General features: G+C 51.2%; 4 protein-coding genes across 4 annotated transcripts; 2 read left to right on the top strand and 2 right to left on the bottom strand.

Annotated features, from left to right (window-relative positions):
• Positions 1-4,786: 4,786 nt before the first annotated feature.
• On the bottom strand, positions 4,787-7,771 carry ALTATR162_LOCUS10818 (uncharacterized protein; the record flags this gene model as incomplete). The annotated part of the gene is made up of 2 exons (XM_043318458.1): positions 4,787-6,808; positions 6,860-7,771. 2 exons carry the CDS (start codon positions 7,769-7,771, stop codon positions 4,787-4,789), a joined length of 2,934 nt encoding a protein of 977 aa, XP_043174393.1.
• Positions 7,772-8,509: 738 nt separating this feature from the next.
• On the bottom strand, positions 8,510-9,128 carry ALTATR162_LOCUS10817 (uncharacterized protein; the record flags this gene model as incomplete). The annotated part of the gene is made up of 2 exons (XM_043318457.1): positions 8,510-8,824; positions 8,949-9,128. The coding sequence occupies 2 exons, from the start codon at positions 9,126-9,128 to the stop codon at positions 8,510-8,512; spliced, it is 495 nt and encodes a 164-aa protein (XP_043174392.1).
• Positions 9,129-9,736: 608 nt separating this feature from the next.
• ALTATR162_LOCUS10816 (uncharacterized protein) lies at positions 9,737-10,936 on the top strand (the record flags this gene model as incomplete). The annotated part of the gene is made up of 3 exons (XM_043318456.1): positions 9,737-10,083; positions 10,178-10,567; positions 10,618-10,936. 3 exons carry the CDS (start codon positions 9,737-9,739, stop codon positions 10,934-10,936), a joined length of 1,056 nt encoding a protein of 351 aa, XP_043174391.1.
• Positions 10,937-11,784: 848 nt separating this feature from the next.
• Positions 11,785-15,331, top strand: ALTATR162_LOCUS10815 (uncharacterized protein; the record flags this gene model as incomplete). The annotated part of the gene is made up of 5 exons (XM_043318455.1): positions 11,785-11,798; positions 11,984-12,034; positions 12,091-12,358; positions 12,412-13,111; positions 13,773-15,331. The coding sequence occupies 5 exons, from the start codon at positions 11,785-11,787 to the stop codon at positions 15,329-15,331; spliced, it is 2,592 nt and encodes an 863-aa protein (XP_043174390.1).
• Positions 15,332-16,359: the final 1,028 nt, after the last annotated feature.

Genomic DNA, 16,359 nt, shown 5'->3' with positions numbered 1-16,359 from the left:
GGAAGGCTACCCATTGCCACATAAACATCGCGCAACACTGGAGCAAGACTCGACATGCCGGGCTGACGCAGGAACGTGAGAACGTAAGCCATGATGCAAGAACATGATCCCAGTTGGGCGTGATTTGCCCGCCAGCTGAAGGCCCTAGGATCCGCGCCCTCCCAGTGGTCCAAAAGACGGCTATTCTTAATGGTGCGACATACTCATGTGCAGTGAGCTGCAAGTCGCCACCGATACCATTCTTCTTCGAAGGGTGTCAAGAGAACTGGGTTGGTGGGATGCATGGTCATATACCTGCACATGCGGCCTTAATCCATCTTGCAAGTGTGTTTCAGAAGTTGGGCTGCCACTTCGGTCGCCACTCGTGCAGCAACCGACCTTGGTGGTGTACCAGAGGATGCAAGCTCCTCTAATCTACGTATCGATAATGGGTGCTGTTGGCTGGTTATGACGCCGATAAAGGTGGATGCCTCATCATTTACACTTCCGCCGCGGTAAGAGTTGTGCATGTTCGTGCCTCGTATAAGATTCGGCACAAATAGAAACGAGCTATCGAATGCTGCGGGTGCAAAGTTATGAAGCCGCCGGCGAGGCCTAAGTGGCTTACTCGTAAAAGCGGCGTGTCTTTCGCGTGACAAGCGTTGGTCAACTCGAACAGGGCCGATGGCATCCGCCTGGCCGTCATCCCCCACATTGACTGCAGAGCTTATTGATCGAGAATAGCGTCTACTGCAGGTACAATGCAGGAACAAACGGTAAGTAAAACCCAAAACAACACGCGGGCTTATCGTGACCCTAAGAAAAGAATTTCGTGGGATTTTCGTTCTGTAATCGCCTCTACATCCATCGTTATGCTCGCTGTTACATGTGAAGACGACGCAATTTCTAGAAGGCCACATCAGCGGGGCTCCCTTACGACTCAACAGGGTCTTGATGCGACTCAAGTTGAAGAAGGGCTCTTCCGCGGTGTGGGCCATCAGTTAGCGTGTGCGGCGTGGTCATGCCATAGCTTCGGCGCCGGGGAACGACGCATGGCTTCCATAGAATTGTCCCACTTGACTCTCTCTCCACTCCGTCAGCCTTGTCATTGGCCGAGACTCACGAGGACCTGATCTTCGACCTCTCGAGGAAGTTTTCCAGCCTGGCGGGGTTGGGGCTTCCATCCCGCTCGCCCATGGTTTGACTATCGCGATGGTGTACTTTGACTCGCTAGCACGTCTATCGGAAGTACAGCCATGTGTGCCGGCTTGACCAATGACAAAAGCTAGTACACCGTGCCACTCATGTTCCTGCGTTTGTTCCGTCATGCCGCGGGTCAATGTTACTTTTACGCGTTAGAAACGAAGTGTGGCTTCCGGAGCCATTGATGGCTTGATGCACTCATGAGTATTTGCAAAGGTGTTTCCGTTGGTATGATGCGCACAAGGTGTCTCCCTGACCGCTTGGAAAATCTGACGTACCATTACCAAGGCACTGATACTGAGAAAGTTGTCTTTCTGGAATTGTGAAACCTCGTCAACAAGTCGCCATAGCCGAAGAGGCAATGACAACGGCTATGTCACCCCGATAAGGCAGCTGGCAGATCGCTGAGCCCACCGCGTCGGGGTCTCAAGCACGGTCAGACATTCTTCTAACGAAATTCGCGTTATGCTGAAGCAGGGTCAAGCTCGTTTGTAATCTCCCGAGAGCCCGCACGACTGGTCCCTGACCATGTGGCTTCTGGAATACTTCCCCACACTGATGCTCGGTGCTTGTTGCTGAATGCATGTCGATGTGCTATGCGGTGTGATGGTCCAGCCAGGGCGACCCTTCCTGCAAGACACCGCCTGGATATTGTTGAGGCCAGTGTCTGATGCGAAAAGGCATCGGCTGCAGATGTGTCTCGTCTAGTCGAGACGGCAAGTGGGAACTCACGATATTCCGCGTTCTGGAGCCGTCGTGGCTATTGCCGAAGCAGCTGGCCTGAGAGCAGGCGGTCGAGGTTGCACCGCTACGGGCTGGATCTAAAGATGAGCCCGGTACACGTGGGATTCTATCAACAATATCGGCATACGATAAGCCCGCCCTGAAACAATCGTGAATGTGGTTAGCATCAAGCCTTGGAAGGATAAGACCCGCGTTATTCAATGCTGTTAAGTTTCGACAGCTTCTATCCATCGCAAATCACTCGGCACGTCGCGCCTTGGCTGGTTATCGAAATTTCTGCAGGGCCTCCGTTGGTCATGACACGAGATATCGACAGGCGACATCTCCCCAACTCGGCGAGACAAGACCACAAGTGCTCATCCCACCAGGGTCTGGCAACGCTGCGGGACAAACCGACCTTGGACGGCTAGTGACTGTGCTCCCCAACGTGTGGAAAGTCGCCGATTGAGCGCAGATCTTGGGCATACGAGCGCGTCGGTACGAAGATCGCAATTCAAAGTGACGCGCGTGAAGATGGAAATGCTCATTGTTCTCGTCGACCACAAGATGGGGCGTGGACGAACAGGTAATTGTCATGAATGACTGAGACTGACGTAGCCTATTGACGTAAAGTTTGTCCAGGACCGGCAAATTGAGAGTCGTGATAATATTGAGGAAGTTGTTAGCCGAAGCGTCGTGGCGGCTGCAAGCAACCTGGTATTCACCTATCATGTTGACTACTACTCGACGTCGTTATCAGCCGTGCCACACGGGCCGAATGACTCTGCTCACATGTACAGCCAAAAGTGAGCAAAGCCGCCGTAGAGGACAGGAAACCCGAGTCGAGAACCTCGAGAGCATGAAGCACGCACGTCGCAGTCCAGTGTCCGACCGAACATGTCTTCGCACGCACGCTCAGACGCCCAAAGTACCCAACATGGCCATTCCACGCAACTGCCGCGGCGCCGCCTGCCGCATGAATCCGAATGCATAGACGCTTTGTTTCCTGGCATCCTCAGGCAAAAAGGCCATCTTCTGGAAACACACAAATTGCAAACGGCATAAACAGACATGACAAGAATAGGACGTTCCCTGCACCCTCGTGGCCGCACCCCATCCATCTCATACGGGATGCTTGCTGAAACGTGCGAAATCTCAACGGCGAATGATCTGAAGCAGCGACAGCGGATGTCTCGAAGTCGCCATACGTCCCTGGCACTGTGCTCGTCTCACAGGCCTGCGCGTGCTTTTCAAATCAGCGAAACACCCAGGTGTCATCCAACGGCCGCGTCCAGCTTCCGCGACAAAGCCGCGACGCCGCAACGCCGCAACGCCGCAACAACCGCGTAGTAGTTCCGAACAGGAGCATGTAACAGGCCTCAGAAAGTGGTTATGTTGTAATCAGTCGCAGCCTAGGCCACGTATTACTCTTCCTATCAAATATGAAATATCATCTCTGGCCATGAAGAGCAGGAGTCGGTCGGTTGCGACGCGAAAGGTTTTTTTGAAGTTGTCCGACCTGCCGAAGCTTAGCCGGCATCACGTGCCTCGCCGGAGAAACGAGGGCGCCGACGCGCTAGTGAGGCAGGCATAAAAACTTCGCACCTCTGCGTACTGCTTCTGTTCTCTATGCGGCGCAGGACGATAGTCCGTTTCCCCGGTTGCTTGAGGGCCATTACTCCATGGCCCTTCATGTGTCATCGACCTGCCAGAGAATACATATTGCACAATCTATCATATACACTTTGAGTGGGCGCCTGTTTCTAGTGGCGCCTTCTCTGGAAAAAGGTAGAACATCTTTTTTCGTGAACCCGCAGCATCTGCTGCAATAGTATGCATTGCTCGGTTCGACGCTAAGTCTTCTGAGCATCTGCTTGAACTGCAGATGTGTACTGCTTGCGCCTCTGGTGATTTACATCTCATGTCGCTATGAGCACACATATCTCACCTTCCCGAACACGGGTTAGCGCTACATCTACAGCAGTGAATATCTCGGTGTCAAAGTTCCATGAGTGAGCGGTGCCGTTTGTTGCACTACGACACACATGCCAAAAGGTGTGAATTGGTCAGTGTCGTGCCTGTTCTACAGGTTTTGTGAGCGGAATTTCGGCGCATGTCATTTTGACGAAAGTGTGACACCTGTGATACATGACACACGAGGCTCATTTTTTATCTGAATGGTTCCTTCTGGTCGTGTTCACATTGCTGCATAGCGCTCGCTATGCTTACGATATGTTGTGCTTGAATGATGGTACTGTTGGGCTAGAACCGATGTGACCTGAAATACATGGGGAAGTGCGTCGAAAAGAACTCAACACCACCTAAGTAAGTAGGTACCAAATTCTACTGAGACTGAAATCAGGAAAGGAAAGAAGAAACCCAGGTCATGAACCTACTCTACTCTAGCATAGATGGAAGGCTATACATGTTACTTGTCAGATGTAATTTAATTACACACATAGATCCCAATACTATATCCTTAAAAAAAAACCACAACTCCCTTCCACACAATAAAACAATTCCGAAGTATGCAGTTTCCATGGCTACGCAAAAACGGCATCATGGAGAGAAACCGAGTCAGAGAATACGCTGCTGTCAACTATATTTGCGACTACATGTTGACAAACATGGCTAAACCATTCGCAGCATCTTCATGAACGCAACCTGTAGAACGCCTCATAGTCATACCTGCGGCAGCATATTATTGTCCATTGAAAACACAGACATACATGGGTAAGAACAGTAATGTTATGTTAACATGATGTGTTGGCGCCTGGTTCTCGTTCATTCATTAAACTACCCAATTAGATGGTGTTAACACACAATCACGGGCACACAGCTATATGGTACAAGGGATATCTAACTCCACCGTCTTCACCTCCTAAGAAGCCTGTGTCTGCGTCTGCATCTGAGTAGCAGGTTGTTGCGTCCCCAGCAGCCTTTGAAGATCACCCAGTCCAGCCCCAGCTCTCTTTTTCCTCTGCTTCCCACCCTCCTTCTCCGCAAACGCTAAACCCATCAGCTTTCTCTTCTCCTCTTGGATGCCCAACACACGCTCCTCTACACTTCCCTCAACCACTAGTCGGAAGACCTTGGTCTCGCGCTTCTGACCCAACCGATGCACACGATCTACAGCTTGATCTTCGATGGCAGGCGCCCACCAAGAGTCCGCCATGATGACTTGATTTGCGGCAACGAGGTTGAGACCAACACTACATACGGCGAGCGAGGCGAGCATGATGGTTGTGGCCGGATCAGAGTCTAGGGCTTCGAGAGCGACGTCGCGTTGTGTTGCGGACATGGAACCGTCTATACGGACGTACTTTAGACCGTAGAGGGTGAGGTGCGGTTCTAGGATATCGAGGAAAGAAGTCCATTGGCTGAAGATGATTGTCTTGTTTGTGGGGTCGCTGGCGGATGCTCTGAGTATGTCTAGGAGGGCCTCGACCTTCGTGCTTGTGTTCTTCTCCAAAGATGCCTTGTCTGCGATCTGGTCTTGTGTCAAGGGCGCCGGGGCAGCGGCTGATATTTCCTTGGCAGGTTTGACAGTTGTAGTTGCGAGGGACTCCAGCTCGGCACGGCACATGGGGCACTTGTGTTGGGTTTCGATGACGCGTTCTAGACAGAGCGTACAGAAGATGTGGGCGCATTTGGTTATGACGGGCTCTTTGTAAATATCCAAGCAAATGGGGCAGTCTTCCTGTGATTCGATAGAGAGTTGAAGCATCTTCTGAAGTGCGGCCTTGTTTTCTTCAGTCAGATCGACCACGCCTTCTGCTTCGAGTTGCTTCATGATGGAGTCGAGACGCTCTTCACCCACAAGTTGCCAGTGGTTGCAGACTTGTCGCATTCGGAGCAGCACCTCAAGGAGATGACGGTAAGTATCTCCAGCATTCTTTTTCCCGATGTTGTGCTTGTAAACGTCCAGCGTACCTTTAGCCTGAGCCTCCAAGGCGTCGTACTTTTCCTGTTCATGTGGATGCAGCTTGATCTTATGTACGTACTCGGAGAGCTCAGGTAGCCGTAGATCTATGAATGACATCTCCTTCTTGCGACGCAAACAGATGCCTGACATCAGCTGCTGGAGCAACTTGTGGCCTTCGACGTCGCCTTGCATGACTGGACGCATGATGACACTGTGGAAGATTTCGAAAGAGTCAAGGCCACCCGAAAGACGCAGAAAACGGACTTGGCTGTAGAGATCCTTGAGGTTGTTGATGATTGGTGTACCGGTAAGTGTCCACCGGGACTGCGCCATCAGGTTTGTAATGGCGATAGTCTTCCTGGCTTTCGGGTTTCTTATGCCATGGCCCTCATCCAAAATGATTCGACGCCATTTGATAGAGAAGGGTCCGGATTTTCGTGGAAGAGTGGGCTTTGTTTGTGAGTACCAATCGGAAGAAACAGACTCGTAGGTGCTGATCACGACATCATAGTTCCCGATCGATTTGGGCGTGATGGGCTCTTTCCTCTGACCGTGCCAAAACATGACACGAAGAGCATGTTCCGGTTTGACATGCTTCTTCATTTGAGTGCTCCAGTTACTCATCACGGACACAGGGGCAAGGATTAGCGTGGCGCTGGAGGAATCCTTTGCACGAAGATGAAGAGCACGGTCTGCCATAATGAGGGAGATCGTTTGAATAGTCTTGCCTAAGCCCATGTCATCGGCCAGTATACCCCCGGAAGCTAATACCGGATCCTTGATCGAGAAGCTCGTTGCTACATTTGTAAAGGCACCCGGTATGTGAGTATGTCTTCGCCAAAGCTGGACTACGTCTTTCGTGCCTGGGGCTGGAAGCTTGGGGCTTTCTTTGTCAAGCATCCATTGCAGACCTTGCAACTGGAAGGGATGCAGCTCAGTGAGAAGCGCATCGGGTTGGGGTGCTTGTGGCATTTTTTCCTGTTGAAAGTTAGTGGGTAGATACAGAAGTCGTATAGGCGTATTGCTTACGAGGTCTTCTTCCTTGATACCATACTCCTCAACCATCTCTTCGACATTCCTAGGGTTGAAGCGTATGCTCCCACCGAGAATATCCTCCATGCTAGGCCCCGGCATGAGGCCAGGACCCTGCGACGAACCAGCAGCATATTCAGCCATGTTGCCAGCAACATCTACGACGGCAGCGCCTTTCTTTTTGGCTTGTTTGGCGGCTTGCTTAGCTATTCGCTCGCGTTCCTTCGCAGCCGCAGCCTCCTTACGACGTCGATCTGAAACATGCCCAATAGGGATTCTGTCGCTTCGCATTCGTGCCATAAGATCTTGCTGCACGGCTGGATCGTTGGTTCCGTACAACTTGAGCTGAACAGGGCAGTCGTAATAGCCCTTCTCCCCTGTAAGTTGCGCCTCAATAAGCAGGCTGCGTTCGTCCATGTATTTGGCCAATTTGGCTGCGACCCCTCGTGGAAGGTGTCCAATTTGTTGACCTTGTACGTTGGTTACTTTAATCGCGTTGCTGTCATACTCGTTTCGGGGCTCTCGCCTTAGAACCACCATCTCGCCGGTCGTTGCATATCCGTTGTAGTACCGCACACCCACGATCTTCTCGTGCATTACTCCATATAGTATGTAGTCGTACTGTTGCTGATTGTATGCTTGCGTGGCATCCGGGACTTCCTGAGAGGCGTCATCTTCCTCGTCTTCATCGATTGAGATGGCGTCCGCTTGCGACGAGCCGGATGTAGTGCGGTGCGCTTGGCTGTATGATGTACGAGCTTGTTTGGGTGCGCGGTGCGGGCTCGAAGAGGCAACGTGAGAATGCGCATATCCTTGCGATGATGACGGGTATTGCGACGAGGAATAGGCGGGCGTATCGTCGTCCCCGGTGAGGTCAATGGCCTCGTAGGCGCGGCGTTTTGGAGGCATTGCGCGTTGAATTGATACGTGTAGTGGGATACAAGCGATAGCATGCGCGACGGCGGGGGAAGGCTTTATGACGTCTGTCGCACGATGGTGTCCACGAACTTTCGCGACCCTTGAACGGCTGGGGAGGAGACGATAAGGCGCAGGATAAGGCCCTGGTTCACGCTAAAACGCCGGAGCAGGTGACATCTCGGGCAGAGATCGTCAGGAACACTCCGATTATCGTTTCAGGAGGGGAAATCAGGAAATGCCAACCACAATCGGCTACTAAAGCACGCGTCAGATGTACGTATGACCATGTCGATTTGTTTGTTTCTTATGCTCAAGACGTGGGTGTTCTTAGTAAACAAACTAATACATCGTCTCTTGATACGGTACGTGACACGAGACGAGAAAATGACAAAGCGCATCAACAAGAAGCTTTGATATGAAGCTATCCGCAACTACAAGAGTTGTAGGTAGACTTGGAATCTGAACGGGGATAGTCTTTCGGGGATATGGAGATTGGATATCATACCATGCTGAGAAAACAATACAACAACGGTAACAGATATCGTGCTCGCTATATCATACATTTATTCTCGTAAGATCATATGCCTCAAGACAAACCCCTTGAGCATGTCCTCCACCCACTCCCATTGTCCCCCTTTGACCTAGCTTGAGGTCACGTATGCGATGGGGATACACTTTCGCCCCATAGGTCTCAGCCGACACTGCCGTCCCGCATCAGCCCATGTCTCATCAGAATTGAACAAACAGCGGCGGAAACAAGAAGAGGATGAACTGCACAATTGGCGGAATGGAGCCCAGAATGCCCCTGCACAGCTTCGCCATTCGTACACTGCCGTTCTCATTCTTCGCTTCGTAGTATCCGCAAACGACGCTGCCGATGAGCCAGGACAACAGCAAGGTCAGCATTATGGCGTACCAGGCGGCGTGCAAATGGTACGGGTTGGTGCCCCAAGATTCCCAAAGGCTACGGAGGTTGTAGTAGATGATGCTTCCTACTGAGACGCCGTCGTATTGTAGTTTGTAAATCGTTTTCCACTTCGCCCACTGTACAATGAAGCGAGTCAGCCATGTTGCCGTTAACGAATGGACCAAAGTATGTCTTAGACAACCTTAGGGCGAAGGGTGAGCGACGAAGCTTGAGTGGTGAGCCGCGAGGAGCCTAACATACTCTGCCTCTGGCCTTTTCCTCTGCTAACGCAAGTTCGTAGGCTTCCGCAGCCTCCGCCTCCGCCTTCTCACGGGCCTCAGCGAGGAAGTCTTCGATGTCGAGGATAAGGTACTTGGCGATGACGTCGCGCTGTTTCTTGATCAGGGCGTCTTTAGCCTTTATCTCATCTGTGAGGGGCATTGTGATATTGCTAAGCGTATTGCTCCTTGCGCGTGCTATGGTGAAGGCTGCGGTGGAGTGGTGGGGAGGTGAGACGTAGGAGGGAGTGCATCAGACGACCTCATGTCTCTGTTGACTAGCTCTCTTGGTCGCCCGGCTGTTATAGGTCGCCATGGGAGAAAGGGCGAATACTAAAGTTATCCTCAAGGAAGGTGCGTCTTGGATCCCCTTCAGTACAGAAGCTGCCATGTTGTAGAGTTCAAGTCAGAGCGCTCATTCTCCAACCGAAGCACTGAGTTCGCCTATAAGCGGTATTACGAATTAGAAGTGTATCCTCAGGCCACGATCAAGTCCAATTATCTTAGCATTGTTCGTGCATGTCGCTCGTGGTGCTACAGTGACAGCTGAAGTGTTTTGGAAGGGGTACCCTTATTCCCAGCGAAGACTGGTGTCACTAAACATCTCGGGCGTATGGCCGCACGACTCAAGAACCAAGTGAATCGAAGGCGTTCAAGGGTGTTCGATTCTCGTGGAAATGGCTTGCTATTGTTCTGCGAATGCGCATGAAAAGAGCGTGGTGTCTGTGGTTTCCCGCCAAGCAACGGACATAAGCTCCAGTGCACCCCACTATGGCCTTCAACTTCATTCGCGCCTGGCTCAAGGACATCTTCCTGTCGTCATATCGCCTGCTGCGCGCATTGCTATCCACAACCACACAGTTTGCTGACTCCAAAGCAAAGGGTATAAAGGAAAATATGCCGAAATACTATCACGACGACGAGGCATGGGCGGACATTGACCCTCTCCCCCAGGATGACGGCGGCCTGCATCCACTCGCTGCCATCGCATACACGGAGGAGTACAGCGAGGCTATGGGCTACCTGCGCGCCGTCATGGCGAAGAACGAGTTCAGCGAAAGGGTCCTTGGCCTTACTGAGCACATCATCAGCATGAACCCCGCGCACTACACTGTTTGGTAAGTCCGACACTCGGTCGAGTTGCGGAGTTTCGGAGGAGACACTGGTGTTCACATGGAGCTTCCCAACATCTACACTACTAACAACCCGCAGGCTCTACCGCGCCAGAACCATCTCAGAGATCGGGCGATCACTGAAAGACGAAATCGCATGGCTCAACCCAACCGCACTCAAGCACCTCAAGAACTACCAGATCTGGCACCACCGACACACTATTATTGATGAGCTCGGCTCGTGCGAGGGCGAACCAGAGTTCATAAACTCCATGCTGGAGCTTGACTCTAAGAACTACCATGTGTGGAGCTATAGGCAATGGTTGGTCAAGCGGTTCGATCTTTTCGACAAGCCCGAAGAGCTAGAGTGGACACACAGCATGATTGAGGAGGATGTGCGCAACAACTCTGCTTGGAACCATCGCTACTACCTAGTCGTTGGCGGTCGCGAGGGAAAACCGAGTGCAGATCTTGTGAACCGAGAGATAGAGTACGTTTCTGTTGTCGCCATAAGCTGTTCGACTGTACTAACCCTACTAGGTACACCAAAGCAGCAATCCGGAAAGCCCCCCAGAACCAGAGCCCATGGAACTACATCTTGGGCATTATTCGCGCAGCGGAACTTCCCAAGTCGACTCTCAAGGACTTTGCGGGTGAATTCGCTGATGTGCGGAAGCCAGACGATGTCCACTCAAGCCACGCTCTCGATCTCCTAGCGGACATATATGCGGAAGAGGAAGATAGCAAAGAGAATGCGGAGAAGGCCCTGGAGCTTTTGGCGACAAAGTACGATCCGATCCGCGCAAATTACTGGAACTTCAGGAAAGGTCTCCTCGATCACCCGAAGGTTGCTGCTTAAACCCCAGTATTAGCGTAAACTTGAGAAACATTACAGAGATACCCAATTAGCGTTTTCAAGACAGGTTGCGGATCCGCGTTTTATGTTCGGACATCCGCATGCAAACCTCAGTTTGGGGAAGCCTTGTCTGAAACGACGATAGCTATCGACAGGAAAGCTGGATCGTGATGGGAGCATGGACGCGTCTTCCACTCATGTGTATGAGTTTTCCTTTCCGTCGGGGATCCCTCGCGTCATTCCCGCAACCCCGTCGTGTCATCCTAACATCAGCCTCCCAGCCAACCCCGTCTTTACAATTTCGCCGAGTTGTTATCGGCTCCGAGCCTTCTGGACTGACCGCCTGCATGGAAGACTGATGCGCGTCCTCTGATAGGCAAGGTCGCGCCAAGTCCACCACTGTTCTGAGGCGGCAAGCCCTGGCAGAAACCAGTCCCGCCGTTGATAACCGCTTCTGGAAATCCAAACCCTGGCCTAAGCTGCTGAGTACCGGTCTCATGCTTGTGTCATTTTGCAGTCGCAGCGTGGTCGCTTGTTCCTTATCGAGTATCTATAGGGTAATTTATGCACTTTATAGGGTAATCGATACAACATATCTTGGAATCGGTGTGCCATAGTGCTTCCTTACCCCTCTGGCTCATCGACATGGGCACTAGGGTTGCGGGTGCTTGCGGAGCGATAAGACATCATGGTAGAGATAAAGGAGTGGCTCTTGTATCCTTGAGTTCGTACCAGACAAAGCGTTTCTGAACATCAAACACCAAACATCAAGCCCCTCATCTGCTCTTCATCATCCTACATTTGCTTCTAATACCTTTCTGTGATATCCCATTCTATTACCAACTTGCAACATGGCTGTCAAGCAGTGCTATGCCGATGAGGAACCCGAGCAAAGCCCATGGGTTCGACTCCATTGAGGGAGTCGTATGCATTATCAGAAGCAGCAGGATGGTACGGTCACACTTCCTCTTCATCCATACCCCTCCAACCCCCTCATGCCGCCTCGTAGCATCATCCTTGAGAAAAGGGAATTCTAAATCGTAGAAGCAGAATCTTCCTCAAGCTGGAGAATCTCCAACCTTCTGGATCATTCAAATCACGGTAAGCAACCACTCCCTGGAGCCACTGTCTAGTATACGTACTGATTCATTTACTAGAGGAATTGGCAACTACATCCTCCGTCGTCTCGAAGAACTCCCACAAGGCTCGCGGCCTCATATATTCGCATCCAGCGGTGGCAATGCAGGGCTCGCTGCTGTTCACTCGGCTCGCGCTCTCAACTTACTATGCACTGTCGTCGTACCAACTGCCACAGCACCTTTGATGGTAGCCAAACTACGAGCAGCGGGTGCATATGAAGTTATCCAATACGGTGCAGCTTGGAAGGACGCCGACACATACCTCAAGGAGCATGTCATGCCCTACGTACGGTCATCCTCTTGAATACATGTAGACTGGGACACTGACGCTTCCAACAGGCACAAACATCGACGATTTACTGCCCACCATTTGACCACCCAGACATCTGGCAAGGCAACAGTACCTGCATGGATGAGATTGCGGCTCAACTCCCTGGCGAGCCAGACGTATTGATTTGCTCTGTCGGCGGTGGTGGTCTAATCAACGGTATCTGCCAGTCCATGGACAAACACCAAATGAGCAAGACAACCATTCTCGCTATGGAGACTGCCGGTGCCGAGAGCTTGAACGCATCACTCCAAGCCAAGGAACTCATCACATTACCCAAAATCACATCCCAAGCAACAAGTCTAGGCTGCGCCCGCGTAACAGACGCCACATTTAAATACGGCCAGCGAGGCAACGTCCAAAGCGTAGTCTTACCTGACGCAGAAGCAGCAATGGGCTGCTGGCGTCTCGCAGACGACGAACGCATCATGGTAGAGCTTGCCTGCGGTATCAACGTCGCTCTCTGCTACGACGGCCGGCTCGAGAAAGCACTTGGCCGTCCCGTTCGACCAGAAGACAAAGTCGTGATCGTGCTTTGTGGAGGTAGCAATGTCACGAGCAAGATGTTGTGCGATTGGAGGAACGAGTATGCGTACATTGAAGAAGAGACCGAGGCAAGGAGGAGGAAGAGCGACTCTGCTCTTGGAAGTGAGACGCAGAGCGAGACTGGCAGTGTGAAGGATATGGATATGGATATGGGCAACGTACCAAGTGAGTACAGTAAGCCTATGGTGATTGAGGGGATTGAGGTTGGGTGTGTAGAGTGCTCCTAGTAGGAGCCATGCCCACTCTTTTCTTTTCTCTTCTTACGAAATTTCTTTAGATCAATATCATATGTGGAGGCGCGTTCATATTAGCGTTTAATGACAAAAACTTTTTTCAGTCTTCCTGTGTTTAATCATCATGTTCTGGCTTAAGAGCTGCCTAGGTGAGTGCCTTCGCTCCCAACTCACCTGCGCAACGTCATCAAACAATGCAGTATCAGGAACAATAAATAGCTGGCTTCTTGACATGTCATTCAACCAGAGCACAACATGCAGCTACCAAAGACTGCAATGCTTTGTTCTATTGTCTTACGTGCTCGGTACCAGGACTTTGTGACTAGCAGCACCGTCCAATTTCATAGCGCTTTGTCTCAGGCACATACAACATCTGACCCCGAGTTGAATTCTTAACTCGATCAAAGGTGTTCTAGGCGAAATCAACCTCGTATGAGTAGACTCTCCTGTTTTGCACCCAGTCTCCGTCACTAATCCTGCGCATCACTAAATATACTGGTATCATACGAAAAGGCGAGTCTGTCTACGAATCACCACACTAAGAAGCGTAATTGCTAGAACCATTCACTCTGCGATGGCTAACCCGCGAAAAGTCATCAATCCATTTACCAAGAATGAACACCGTATGAGACGTAACACTGAGAGTACTGAATGGGTCACAGCTGGCTCTTCAACGATAGCTAGAAAGAACGTTGATGCTAGAACACAAACCTCAATATGCACCAGCCGGGACTTCGTTTCGCCGAGCGACGTCAAGAATGTTTCTCTCAGGACGCCCGCGCTGTCATCAATGAGAGACGATGCGAGACCACTACCACCAAAGTCTCCTGCAGTTTGTACCAGAGTCTCCCGTCGGGACACTCCTTTACCAACACTCCAGCTCATGGACTTCTCGAGGCTTGAACAGACTTTAAGAGAATCGAGTGTGAATGTTTCTCCTCATTCCCCAGCTTCGATAGAGGAGCCTGGGTCAAACGCCAACAACTCGTGGCAGAAACAGGATTTATATGGAACATTTGATGCAAATCAGGCTGCATCTTCGAAGCGAACGCATGTTCAGCAGCAAGGTATCTGCAGTTCAACTCCGTTGTACCGCGCAGCTAAGGAAATTTACCATGTAGGCCCAAAAGGCGAGGGGCAGAAGGTGTGGGAAGCGTATCAGCAGGCACGCAGCCAAAGACGAGTTGATGGTGAAATGACGCAGAGTATATCATCTGAACCAATGGTTGACGAAGAGAACATAGAGTCACTACCTCTTCTATTCCCAACAAGTCCGGATAGAGTAGTCTTCCCACCACTACGACCACGGTCACCTCAACCTCAGAGTGGTGGTAAAGGGAGAGAATCTGGTCGTTCTGATCTGAGAAGAGACTCTGGCTTCTCAAGCTCGAGCTATGAGGTGCCTGTAGCCATCAATAAGAGTATCCAGAGCACCGTCGATGTGAACAAACCCCTTCCTCCTGTTCCACAGTTGGACGCAGCACCGAAGGCACGACGAACCAAGGACAGAATGTCAGGAGATTCACCACAGTGCACCGAGAAAGAACCAACCTACACGTGGTGGAAGCATTCGCCTTGCAAAGCACCCCACTCTTTGAAGTCCAAGATTTCTCATCCTGGTCCACTGATGGTATCAAGCGAAGGTGTCACAGTTAATGTCGCTGCAGAATGCGGTGGGGTTGGCGGACCTGCAGCTGCCATGTCACTTCCTGTAACCCACATGGGTACTCCCTTACCTCGACCGCCTAGTACCTATGAAAAGAAGAAGGAGGTCGGGCGGCCGTCGCCGCGATCTTTTCACCTCGCAACACTTCATCTCAGCCCCTCAAAGAGGACCGGCAAGGGCATTGAGAGAGAAAAGGTAGCTGGAAGCGATGGCTTTCACGCAACACATTGGCGTGATAAATTTGTAGGTCCTGCGTACGAAGCTAGTAAATCGTTGAAGCAAAGTGCGATGGAGACGCTAGACGGTGTGCATGTAGGGAGGAAGAAGAGAACTTCGGATATTAGCTTTGCGTGCCAAGGTATAGCGGACGAAAAGTTGGACAGGTATCAAGTTAATGAAAAGTCGTCAAGCGACGATGAGATGGGGATGGTTCCTGATCCGTTGTTCAGCGTCAAGAATACGGGAACGAAAAAGAGACCCTGTTAAACCTATGTCGAGGTTGCGAGTATTAAGGCTCTCTTCGCACGGGAACCTATCTGCAGAATTGGAGGGAACACTCACTGCGCTACCTATCTTTCCATCCTTTGGTCAGTTCATTGTACAAATTTCGAGCGAACGTCATCATGCGCGTGTATTCATTTCCAATCTTCAATTAGCATCGGCGTTCCAAAAAGAAATCCTACTCTCTTGCCCAGCGTCAACCTTCTACTTTTATCGCGTCTCTTTCTTCCAATATACATCTTGTATCGCCCTATGCAGCCTTCGTCACATATGGCTATTAATACCACCGTTCTTAGAACAGTAGCGAGAGGAAAGGCAGAATCCGCGAAAGTGTCGTACGACCACGCAACTTCTCAGCCCTAATGACGACAAATACATCAGAAAACAGTACGTCTTCCTGCACGAGCAATATCAAAGCGACAAGGAAGAAGACGCACTCGAATGAGATGTACCCAGCGACAAGGAAGCGAGGCTAAAAGAGGGTAAAATTGTTTCGAAACGGGTTGCACGGCCGTTTTGGCCCCGGCTGATCACCTGCCTTGCATGCGGCGGGGAACGGATGGTCCCAGTGTAGTGAAATTATCGCCATGGTAATGAGGATATGCATGAAACAGGATATTATTAGGCTGGTGAAGATGGGAGGCTGGTAAGAACTAGCAGCTAGCACGATGGATGGGAGTGGCAAATGCAAGTGTAGGCGGGCTGGGAGAAGCACCATGAAGCGAAGAGAGATGGAACTACTTTTGGGCTGTGCGGATTGCAAATGGTGCAGAGATTTGACCCGAACTTGTACTCTCCGACATTTACGGGAGGGCGTTCATGTCTCAAATATGGAAGTGAGCGAAGACCGATAACTGCCAACACCATCGGCACTTGCTGCACGGTGGGACGGCCCTGGGGCGTAGTCGATGAGGCGGCAATGGGAGCAGTTCATCACAGTCTCCCTTGCTCCCAACAACGCACTCAGGCGGCGATTCCACTGACCAAGATCATCGTGGCCTCATGGGATTCTC

This window comes from Alternaria atra, assembly GCF_907166805.1.
Source record: "Alternaria atra isolate CS162 genome assembly, contig: 34, whole genome shotgun sequence".
NCBI classification, from domain to species: Eukaryota; Fungi; Ascomycota; class Dothideomycetes; order Pleosporales; family Pleosporaceae; genus Alternaria; species Alternaria atra.
Note: the sequence above shows the minus strand (reverse complement) of the source record. Positions and strands in the feature narration are given on the sequence as shown.